The sequence below is a fragment of the Corella eumyota genome, chromosome 1 (genome assembly GCF_963082875.1).
Source record: "Corella eumyota chromosome 1, kaCorEumy4.1, whole genome shotgun sequence".
NCBI classification, from domain to species: domain Eukaryota; kingdom Metazoa; phylum Chordata; class Ascidiacea; order Phlebobranchia; family Corellidae; genus Corella; species Corella eumyota.
In genome coordinates this window covers 7172832-7185335 of record NC_137490.1, presented here as the reverse complement: position 1 = coordinate 7185335, position 12504 = coordinate 7172832, and the positions used below count along the sequence as shown (strand labels likewise).

The 12504-nt window shown below is 35.8% G+C and overlaps 1 protein-coding gene across 1 annotated transcript; it reads left to right on the top strand.

The window, feature by feature from the left end:
• Positions 1–285: 285 nt before the first annotated feature.
• Positions 286–12264, top strand: LOC145752308 (uncharacterized). Its single transcript, XM_082568607.1, has 9 exons — positions 286–625; positions 4351–4634; positions 4979–5138; positions 6004–6127; positions 6733–8285; positions 8436–8494; positions 9497–9580; positions 9774–9778; positions 10306–12264. Exons 1-9 carry the CDS (start codon positions 559–561, stop codon positions 11954–11956), a joined length of 3987 nt encoding a protein of 1328 aa, XP_082424733.1. The 5' UTR covers positions 286–558; the 3' UTR covers positions 11957–12264.
• The last annotated feature ends 240 nt before the right edge of the window (positions 12265–12504 follow it).

Sequence of the window (12504 nt, the reverse complement as noted above, 5' to 3'; positions counted from 1 at the left end):
TTTGGGACTAAAAAATATATAGCTTTATTACTCTAGTCTAACCAGGTTAAATGGGTTCTTTATTTTTATTAGGTTAACTGTAGATGCCTGTAGATTGTTTTCGAGCGTAACAACATGAAATTTGTATTTAAAGCCGTTTTTAAATACTATTTAAAGAGTTTTAAAATAATTAGTTATTCTTAGTGGTTAAGCTAGTCTTATTTGCTGTTCGCTCTGTTACAGTCTGGTAGTCAAACAACTAGATGATTAATCAGTAGTTGTTTAAACTGTTATTCACTTTTAAAATTTAAACAGTATCTGTAATATACAATCAGACAAAACCTTATATTTAATTGGATTTACAGAAATAGGATAAACCATTTTGGTAATAGAGGTGAATTAAAACTGTTACGTACAAAACAAGATAGTATTCTTTTCTACTGTTAGCGAATATGCAGCATTGTTAAAAGGCTGATTTTAAATCAACTGTAGAAGAACTACCTTCATCGTTAAAAAACACAGCTAACAACGTCAGATATATTACCTCAAAGATAAATATCTCTTATTCACGATATAAAGATGCCAGTTTGTAGAAACCTTTCGTTGCCTTCGTCTATTGAGGCAAGAAAGTACATAAAACGTCCAGGTGAGTTTTTGTTGTGATAATAATTAAAACAAAATGTCGTTTTTGTTTACGTTAAACTGTTGTCGAAGGTTACGGATATTACTAAATATCGATTAGCCTGAAACCTAGCGCACGTACGGCAGTACTTATTTGTTATGGGTTCGTTTAAAGTAGGCTTAAATTGATAATGAGCTTACTCTTTTAAAAACGTTGCTTATGACGTAATTTGGATCAAATTACTAAACGTATGTTAATTAAAAGTAATCAGGTATACGCACAATGTCATGAGTTCAAGATTAGTTACCCCTTAGTAGTTTGTAGCGGTTAGTATTTTACTTTTAGCGCATGTAACAGATAGGTTTTTTATTATTTACAGCATTTTACAAAATTATTCTAAGGCAAGGTTAAGCCTAATACTGACACCGATAGGTCGATAATTTAAGATTAAAGTAACACCTTAGCTCAGTCTACTGGTCGATAACTTAAATAGTTTGGATTTCCATTGATTGTCGTCTTTGCGTTGGTCGCGAGCCAGTATATCGCGAAACATTGCGAGTAATGTTATAACAAAACCAGCGACTTCTCGTTGTTTGATCGTGAATGTGTGATATGTTTTGAATACTTTTCTGCTGTTTCAATCGTATGACATTCAAGCCAGAGGGATTCCAGAGCTAAGACTAATTGTAAGGATTGATTTTACGTCATTCGCTTAAAATAAATCTAGCTTTTGTTTTAGCTGCCAGCCGTTGCTGAATCATTAGACTTGTTTTTCCATGTTTTGATTAATGACATCGGAACACAGGCATATTGGAACTAAAGCAAAACAAGTGCGGGCCTGTGTTTTCGGTTAGAAACACACAACATTTAAATTTGCTATATTAATAAAATTCGTAAGCTATATGTGATGTAATATTACTCACACCTGCGAATTCTACTTTAAACTGGCTTATGCCAATACATGTTTTCGTAAAAATTAGTATATACAAAACCAGGCCTCCTCAAGATAGAGGGGGTTAAAACTGACAGTTTTAACCAGCATGTGGTAAAGTGTGTATTGCGCATGTGTGTTTTGTCATTTATCTCGACCAATTTAGCACTAGCCTACCACCGAGCCTATTTGTCGATAAGGCCTATTTTTGTTAACTGTGAAACTTCATTTGTTTCGAAAATCGATTCAGTTATTAACTGTATTCATAACGTGCATGTCGTCACGGAAAAAATAAGATTGTTTTTAACCTCAATGCGCGGGTTTATCGATTTTATTCATAAAAATGTGTCAGTCTGTCAATTTATTTTCGATTTATGTAAAATAAGGAGATGATTGTTGTTTTATCTCTTGTCGCCTCGCTCTAATGCGTCACTCAAGCGAATCATCATACAAAAATAGAAGTGCCTTCAAACTTTGATATTTCCTAGCTCGTATATATGTATATAGTTAGTGGTTGAAATGTTATTCGCAGCCAAAATGATCTGTTTCGCGGACGCCCGCAAATTTCATGCAATCACGAAATCAACAGAATTACTTAAATTAAATATTGTGGTTACTGTACGATTGCGAAAATTACTCGGAATGTTTCAACGCATTACGTCAGAAAACGTTATTTGTGGACGCGTTATTTAGGCTTGCATTGTGTTGATTGTGCTGTGATAAAGTTCGATCGAGAGTGAAATAAAAATCGAAGCTAGCCGACGGAAAATAATCGACGAAATCAGACAATTCGGAAACACATGATGGAATCCAGCGAGCGTATCCCGAGGCGAAATGATCGTGAGTCAGTGCCATCTATCGACTGGGCTTTGCACGCGATCAACATAATCGAGTGGTTACGTCACCGCTGGTCGATATTTTGTAAAGCGAAAGCTCGCCTCGCCGAACACGAGAAAGTTAGGTTACGATCTGGCTCGAACCCAAACCCTACTTTTTTTCAAAACTAGAACAAACGTTGTTTGTGAGCATTACAGAGGCTCCGTTGTTTGTGTATCACGATTTACCATTTTTTCGTCAAGCGTTGTAAAATTCGAGCAAAACAGCGTTACTTAAAATAACTCGCAAGCGTTCGCACCAGTTTCAAACCTGCAACCAAATATGGCGTTGTTTTTGTTAAGTAATTCGTCGACTTAACTTGACTGCGTTGTGTATTAAAGACAGATGGGTTCCCTAAAAGGTAAGGTGGTGAACTTTTACCGCGCACCACACCCCGATCTAATGGCATAATTCTATGTAGTTAGCGCTATAAATCTTCTAGAAGGCATTTCAATTGCGGGCTAGCACTAAATAAAGTGTTTAAGTTAGTAATGACCTGATACTGGTACAAAAAAAATGTCGCATTTTGTTCGGTCGTTGGGGAACTTTCTGGACGGGGAAGTTGTCAAACAAGCGTTGTTTGATAAGTGGAATTACACAAGTTTTCAAGCTGACATTAGTGAAGTGTCAGACAGTTTTTTTTTCTTGTTTTGTCAATGAATTATCACATGTACCGTTTTGACTGGTAGTTTTAAATAAGACTTTGTAGAATCGTGTTAGTGTTCCTTTTTTGTCAATGAAAAATTGCATGTATCACTGGAAAAATTTCCTTCTGTTAAATACGGGTTGACAGACAGTTTCAATTCTTTTTCATTAAAATTCCGCAGCGCTCTTACGCCATTATTTCAGAAGACTCTGAAAGCACTTAAATAAATGACGTCATGCGTTAGCCTTACAAAACACATATACTTTTAGACATTACGTTATCTATAAAGAAATAATTTAACATGTGGGGTAAGAGCATATGCGGCGCTATTAACGTGGACATTGCTGCCACTATTTACTCCATCAGATAATGTATCGCATTATAGATACAGCGAAAATGACGTAAGCGTATCAAAAATAATTTCGCCTAAAATGTTTTTCGCGAAAATCTCTGGGGATTTAAATAAGGGCTATTTTCCTGTTATAGACATGATAACCCGATCATGATCGTAAAGCAACTGACGTACTACCATAATAGAGTAATATTTTCGTTAACAGGTGACACGCGGCAAGCCATTTGCGCTCCTAATATGTAGATAAAGCGCGCAGGACCATGCCTTGCCTGTATGCTTTTAAGTGCGGGAATTCCTGCTTAGAAAAGACTGTCGTTAGCGAAGCGAGGTTGCATTTGACACGCGATCGTAACTGACTCACTGCGTACCAGGAATTTGACGAATACGTTTAACTGTCTTCCCTGTTCTCCCTTGCCTGCCTCTGTTTATGCCAACAACAACTTTGTAAATATGTTTAGAATTCCAAGCTCTTCAAGATCTATTTTGGGCTTTTTTATGGCCGCCAAGGAGGTTTAATTAAATGCCGCATTTTTTTCTCAAAAAGGTCGCAGCTCTATTTTTACACAAAATTTATAAAAATTATTTTAAAAAATGGGAAAAAACATTTTTGTTAGGTAATGTTTTATTTAAAAATGTATAAAGAGTTTACGTAACACGTAAGAACGACGCCAATCAAAACTTGTTGTTTATTGGATTATGACGTATTTGCCTCTAACTAGATTACTTCGCTCGATTCCAACGAGAAATGTACGTCACTGAAAGCCACTTTAAATCCTTCGATTTCATACGTTGAATAATTTATTTTTGACGTCACTCGCAACCTCTAACCGGTCGACCGGTGAAATTAATGCAGCTCTAAGCTAACGTTACCCCCAACTTAATAGTATTATATACTTTGAATTAACCTTATTAGTTGTGTTTAACTTAATGATTTTGTTTTACAGACGACTTGCACGCTTTAAAACACTGTTTTACAATGCCGTGTCAATTGGATCTAGCCGCCACGACTAGCACGAACGATGCCACGTTCAAACTGCCGTCCAGCAAGGATGGTACAAACAACATGGCAGATGACAAAAGTGCGCAGAGTCCTAAAACTAATGATCACTTGCAAGTAACTAGCTCTCGCGAGACTTTATCGCAGCCATGCCTGACGAAACGAACGACCGTTGCAACCCGGATATTTCCACATCTATTTTTGGGCTCGCAAAATGATGTTGCCGACAAGGTATTTACAAGTGTTAACATCGGCTTGATTAGTTGCCTATTATGTTTGTACAAAGACTATGCAGCGGCGTGTTAATGTTCATTTTATTAACACGTACGGTAAAGTCATTAAAAATGCCACTTTATTTTATAAACTTTTTGACTATTAATCGTGCGCTTTATAGAGATTTACGAGTCACGTTATGTAACAAACCGATTTTTAATGCATATATATCACATAATATTAGAAACTCATGGTAAAAACGTTGAATTTATCACATGCTATTAATAGTTACTAAAAAATTCATTATGTCTCTTGTGTTTTGTCTAATTTTGAATATCTTGATGACAATTTGCTTAACTCAGAATTTGCTCGAAAGTCATCATATAACGAACGTGTTGAATGTGAGCTGCGACTGCGGCCGACCTGACAACTTCGACGACGACCATTTTCGAAGGATTGCCATTAGAGATAACCACCAGGAATATATAACACCGCACTTGGACGACGCTGTCAAATTTATAGGTAAGCCAGTATTCTAATGTTACCAAGTCTTTAGCTAAAGGGAAAAAAAGTTGTGTTTTTTGACTGTTTTTTATGATTTTTCGCTGGCCCAAAGACCCAAATATTAATTGATTTAAAAATAGTAATAATTGCACATTACACTTTGGATTGGTTATTATGACATTTCTTTGAAGTTTTTCGACAATTGGGTTCGTTATTCGGCAATTAGGTTCGTTAAAAGTATATTACCACTAAATCTTAATTCGCGGAATAAGTAATTAAATAAATTAACGCCAAAAAAGGATATTCCCACGACAGTGCTAAATCTTTTTCACACTTAAACGCGATTGTGTTAAAAAGCCTATTGCTTTAAATATATATTAGTGTAATGGATAGACATTAAGAAATATTATGGAAAAATATTTATGGTAGAAGGTTAAAAAAACATGTATGGTATATTTTAATATATTAAAAGAAAGTCGACTTATACACCTTTGGGCTATTGTTTAGTTTTGCTTTAAATAGGTGGTGCTTATATTGATTCTGACGTCAATAGGTCGTGTTTTATTTAGACAATACCTAATCGTACGTTTTAATTGGCCACAGATAATGTAATGTTACCGCGAATTTAATACGTGCTTTTTAGTGACAAAATGGGCTTTTTTCCAGTTAGTATAATGTATTATTCAGCAATTTTAACGATTAATAAAAAAACATGCTTAATATATTATCACGTTTTAATAATGTTATGAAACTCAGAAATTTGTATTTAAATTGGGCAATTTGTAGCTTAAAAAAATTTGTGTAAACATAGAAATATGATACGTATTATTTTCGATCGAAAATATGTTTACACTTTCAATATATTTTTTTTTTTTTTTCACAGAGGCAGCAAGAGAAAAGAACGAACGAGTTTTGGTCCATTGTCTGGCTGGAGTATCGCGTTCAGCTACTGTTGCGATTGCCTACGTCATGTATTATATGCGACTTAGTTTCGATGAAGCTTATAGGTTAGTTGAAATAACTATAATGCTATCCCCCTAAAAGCAATATTCTGTTTGTCGTCTTCAACAAATACTCGTGTATGTAATGAGCGTTATTGTTTAATTGGTAAATTGATAAGGAATGCGATTAGCTGGTTGTCCATTTACTTGTTTATTGATATTCGTGATTTTTAATCAGGCCAACATGCCATTAACGTCGCATATTAATTATTAACAATAGGCCATTGTTACGTCACAGACTTATTGCTGTAGGCTAAGCGCTTTATAAACTACTGGCATTCGATTTCATGCTTAAATCAGGTCATCTATTTTTAAGGCCGTACATTTTTGAAAAAGAATCTCAGTTATGTGAGATCGGTTAAGCGCCGTTACGTCATGGTATTTTAACAGCACTCTGATTTGTTCCCCAGCCTATTGGTTATCTATATACGTTACGTCATTTACACATACATAGGGCTTTACAATGTCGTAAACATTTCATTGTTTGTAATACAAAATCGGCAGTTATCTATCGATAACAGCTGCGTATTCTAAATTACATCCTTCATCGTTAGTAGACTTGTTATTGAACAATAATAAACAATATTTTATTGACATGTGTTTTTTTAAAGATTTGTCAAAGAGAAAAGAACGACCATCTCGCCTAACTTCAATTTTCTCGGGCAGCTTATGGAGTACGAGAAAGGCTTACAAAAACAAGGCCATATGAAAAAATCTACTTCCAGCAATCATTCTGTCACACAAGAGCCTTCAACTCCCACCGAGCCACCACAGAATCAAGAAAAAACGGTCGTGCCAAAAATACAAGTTTCACCCCCAAGGGCAAAGGGTCAAGTCGTCAACAACTTTTCGCAGAGCACGGCGGCTTCTACGTCATCCACTTCGTCGTTTTGTCGGCGACGCAAGGGCCCCTCTCTCGCATTTAACCGCTGTTTTTCGCACAATCCTGAACTAGTTAATACCACCTCACACATTGACAGGCAATTGTTTGCCAGCGAGCCTTCCGTACAGGGCGGGGCTGGAGTTGTACTGGACCTGCACGTCTCAGTTGAGCATTCACGTAGACTTGGCAGCGATGGCGTCGAAGACGAGCACAGCGACGATCGGCATGATTTGCATTTCAAGCCTTCCAACAACACTTACGGCAAAATGGACGCCGTGCAAAAATCAAGCAGCCTACCGCGTCGCGTTGGCAGTCACCGGCCGCAGGGGCTAGACGTGTTCCTACACCGCCCGGGTGATGTTCCAACTTTAGCGCAAAGCACGTCCTGCGAATTTATATCAGGCAACTCGGGGTATATCCCCAGAGTTCGATCGCTGCAACAAATTCGCTCCTTCACCGCACCCAACTCACCTGCTGTAAGGCACGAAATCTTAGGCTTGACGGAGAACTGTAACACCCCAAGTGACGTTGAAATGACTCAAAGTGACGAATCAATGTCGCCCCCTTCTCCATTTGGCCGATTTCGAAGTCATACCGATCCATCACCATTTATCAATGAATCAAATTCACCTTGTGAGCTTCGTCGCTCGCCCTGTACCTCACCAGGCGTGGATAAATTCGTTTCACGTAACACGCGCAGCCCTAAAGTCCTAAAAAAGTCGTTTAACTTAAACTTAAGGCCACAATACGGCTATCAAGCTTTTCTAAGCTCAAAACAATTGTCGTCTGCCAATTCACAATTTACCGCCACCAGTAGGACCCGAGGTCACTCTGACAGAGTGACAGTTGTCAGGCGATGTGTCAGTCCAAGTGCAGAAAAGCTTTCATCCCTGACACTGTCGTCACCTGTCACGGCAAAAGACGATCCGCTTTTGGTCGTAGGGAAGAGCTGTTTGCGCTCTAAAGACACAAAACAATGTTTAAAACCTTACGCGTCGGTATCTTCAAGAACTAATAACTTAACGCGTGGTGTCGCGCACACCACAAACCATATCATTAATAACAACAATTTTAAAAGTGCGGACGGCACCAACGAACCGTTTCGATTGGTCGCCAGTACCGATTTAAAGCCGCGTTGGAGGAATCGTCAACGGTCACCAAAGCCTTGCGACGCTGCCATGAACATCGCAGAATGTTCTGGCTCAAAGGCGCCACCTGACGTCGCTCCGTCGTCGCCAACTGTCATGAACCATTGTAACAACGGTGTTGGAATGATAAGCTGTTCATAACATTCTTTATTACGTTTTCTCTATAAATTTAAATTATATTGCGAAATTTTCAAGAAATACACTTCGTGTTGTACAACGCAACACAAACATACTCTAAAGGTTTTACTATTTTATTAATTTTAGATGTTACGTTATTATCCAGACACGTGCAATGCAATTAATGTTGTTTTGTTAGCAAGATTTAGTATATTTAAAGCTGTCGTAAATGTACAGGTTACCTAAATATTAATATATCGTTTCTTTTTTGCTTTTATATTTTTCAAAGCGCTTCCATTGAACAAATGGGATAAGCTGTAAGTGCGAACAACTGTATACCCTGTTTTATTTATTTAGAGATCTTAGAAACGGTACAAATGCTTTACGGTATCTCTTTTAATTTCTTCTAAATTTTAAAGTGCGCCAAACTAAGCCAAATGATATATTTTGTCAAATAAAATAGAATGCATATATGATCGTGGCGTTTGATGTTTAATTTCGTAAATAGTACTGATGGAAGCATTTAGACAAAAGTAAAAATAGTACAGAACGCCAGAATTTATTTAGCACAAGTATACTTTATAATTATAATTACCAGGCTTATTTTTTTAGTTTAATATAAAAAGCCGTTTTCTATGTTGATTAATTATGTAAATATGCCTATAAAAAACACTTAAGTAAAATAAGTTTTTGAAAATAAAAAATAGGACATATTTTAGGAAACTTTTTATAATTTTGCGTAAAAACTTTACTTTAAAGTTAAAATAAATATTTATTAATTTACATTTGTTGTGCTAATACACATACGTGTAGGTGTTATCATTAAATAAATAAACATATGCTCTCAATAAAGATTAAGCGAATAGCTGAAATCAGAGAATGTTTTTTTAGTATTTCTATGGTTCTCCGCTGGTCCTTTTGTTTTTATGATCCGTAATCGATCCGCGTTTTCTCAGAATCCGCATATGTTTTTATGCTCACGTGAAATTAAAATTGTAAAACAAATACAATAATAAAGCATATATAAGTATCAGTTTATAGCAGCAACAACTAATTTTGGACATCAAACTTACATGTTTTGGTTTCCATGTAAAAGAAATTGGCACAAAACACAGTATGTGTTTAAACTATTTTTTTAGCTGCTTAGACCAATTTGTAACTGGGATTACTTTTATCAGTTTATACCAAGTTTTGTTAATAAAACATAAGAGTTTTTCTTGTTTTTAGTCCATCAATAAAAGTAATAGAAAGATACAAAATAGAATAGATAATGTATTAATGCAACAGAAAAAACGAACAAAATCAATTTTGGTAATTTAAAATATACTCAAAATATTAACATTTACACAAACTGACAAATTTTTAGTAAATCTTAACACAAACTTATGCTCTACATAAAATTACATTTTTGACCATCAGATATTTTTGCCAGTCTGGCCAGTAACTTCTTGATTAATTTATGTCAATTTTAACATCTATCATTATAACTTAATCCTTTTTACAGTCAGGGTAGTTTTTTTTGTATATTAATTTATCCTTGATGTGGGAAAGTCAAATGCGCGACTTAAACATAGAGTAACATCAGTTACTCCAAACCCAGTCTTGAGTTGCCTGTGGCAGTTTGGGATATTGTATAGATTATAATTGCCCGAAAATTAAGCTGCCGATTAAGTGCTGGCTCAGCAGAAGTTCATACCGTTTATAGTGCCTTATTCTAGAGCACTACAGCATGAGGTCAGTGGGGATTAAACCCACGACCCCATGTGTGGTGTAGCAAGTGTTCTTACCACTACACCATGCTGCCGGTCCAGTTATACTTTTAGTACAAACATTTTATACTATTCTAAAAAATTATTCAGTTATGCATATTCACATGACCTCTTTAGTTACGCATATTTACAAACTTAAATTTTACCTAAATGCGTGCTGAACTAAAAGTAAACTATTTATCAAGATAACATAATTTATTTGTTTTTACTTTTTTTTAAAGATCTGTTTATTTATTGTATTTTTTAACTTAACTGACTGTGACCAAGTATGAGCAGAAGGCGCAAAGAAAAGTTTCGTCCCATTTTACCAAGATCTGGTCCCTGTTTAACACCCAAAACACCTAAAGCAAAAACTGAGTTAGTCAACTTATCATCTGAATCTGTTAAAAATCCCTTAGCACAAAACCCACAGCAAAACCATTCGCCAATAAACAACAATAACGAAAATGTGAAAGACCCAAATGAAGTTATTGAAAAGTCGGAAATTGTTGTTCGAACACCTAAGGCAAGGCGAAGAAAAACTGTACATACCCCAGTTGTCAAGCCTAAGCCATTGCAAAAAACTGCTTCCGAAAATGTAGTTTTAAACACCTTGGGGACCAAATTGGTTGAACCTGTTTGTGAAAGTGAAGCTCAAAAATTTAAGGAATCATTAGAATCTTCACAAACAGAGTTAACAGAACTAAAATCCAACTTACCTCCAGACAAAAATAAAGTTAATGAAAATTCAGAAGATGCAAGTTTTTTGGGTCAAACTTTATTGGCGAATAAAAACCAAGAAAATACTGAGCAGAGATCAAATGATAAACCCCCTTTTTCTTCCCCAACACCTAAGGTTGATAAATTTCCAACTGAAAACGTAAGTCCCCAATATAAATCACCACCAATTCCAAAGCATTCCAACTTTCATGGAAGAGGTTCGTCTAAGCGCTTACCAAATTTTGAACAAGCAAGTAGGATACGTCATGATTCCATACGAGAGACCGTTGTAAAGGAAAGGCATAACAGGCAAAAAGCATTAACCAAGTTAAAAATGTTAGAACAAAAATCGAAACCAGATGCAGATGGGACCAAACCAAAGTGGCCTGAACTCGATCATAATCTTATATCAATGTCAGATCTAATTTACTTAAACCCACCTGAGAGTACAGGCAAGGAGCTTGGTATTAGAGCAAAAATAAGGCAAATGGAGAGCGTGGAAAGCAATGCAGCAAGCCAGGCCTCATCTACACCAAAAACTAAAGTTTCCTCTGACTCCGTGAGTCAGGATGATGAAGAACCTTCGCTGACTCCCCAAATTCGAGTTAATGAAGACGGTACTGTTGTTATTGATGAAGAAAGTCTTACTATAAAATCGACACCTAAACCGAGCACATATATATTAGATGGTCCTGCTGTCTATGAAAGCGGACTCAACCATGTAATAACCCAAACTAGTTTTAGACGAAGACCGATTGCCAGAGGAAGTCGATGGACTGTCAAGGAAACGGAAAAGTTTTATTCTGCTCTTAAAGTGGTTGGGGCCGACTTTGAACTGATGGCTGCCATGTTTCGACATCGTAAATCAGACGAACTTAGAAGAAAGTATCACAACGAAAGCAGGCGAAACTGCAAGAAAGTTGACAATGCACTGCAGCAACAGCATCTAAGCAAATGGACCGATGATATGTTTCAGCCAGTCACCTCTTCTGAAGATGAAGAAAAAATTAGTAAACCCGCAAAGAAACGTCGAAAAACAAAGTTAAAAAAACCAGCAAGTGTTGACTGTTCTCCTGAAGAACTAGAAACATTGTCAATATTACCAGAAGCAGATATGTCTATTGCCGAAACAGTAGAGGTCAATACTTCGGCAGAAGATTGTGATATTGTTTCTCAAATAATAAGTGATATAGATAACAGTGCGGTTCCTGTTTCATGATGTTTATTTTGTAAGTGGTCTGTGTTTTGTTAGTTCAATCTTTTTTTTTTATTTAAGTACATAAATCATATATATTTTGTTTGTTGTTATATTTTTGTTTAATGGGCAATCAGGGCCTTTAAAAATATGCTGCCTTCTTTAAAAAAGCAACATGTTTTCTGCTATATTTTTTATTCTTATTTTTTTTAACCTATCTGATTTTCCCAACATTTGATTTTGAAAGTTTTGTTCATGTTTTATGGTTTGGTGGTACAAGTAAATTTAGTGGAAATTGGTGCGATAAATAAAATTCTAGATTAAAAAATAGTTCATTTTGTAAAGTTTTTCTGTGGTTGAAATAAAAAACAATTAAAGGGGTAAATTTGTTTTTTTTGCAATATATTAACTTTAACTCTTAAGTTTGACAGAAAAGCTTTAAAAATTTAAAAAGCATTAAAAAAATTCAAATATTCGCTTAGCGAATTATTTGTCGGTAAACCTACTTATTAAACAAAAATACTAAAATCTATTTTTAATTAAGTCAACTTCTGTCAGGCACGCTCAAGTGA

What these genes read in the sequence shown, in the direction of transcription:
- LOC145752308 (XM_082568607.1), top strand. Translation starts at nt 559, where the DNA reads ATGCCAGTTTGTAGAAACCTTTCGTTGCCTTCGTCTATTGAGGCAAGA. An exon ending in CGACGCTGTCAAATTTATAG is followed by an intron (nt 5,139 to 6,003) that starts GTAAGCCAGTAT and finishes TTTTTTTCACAG; the next exon opens with AGGCAGCAAGAGAAAAGAAC. An exon ending in TTAGTATATTTAAAGCTGTC is followed by an intron (nt 8,495 to 9,496) that starts GTAAATGTACAG and finishes TCTTGTTTTTAG; the next exon opens with TCCATCAATAAAAGTAATAG.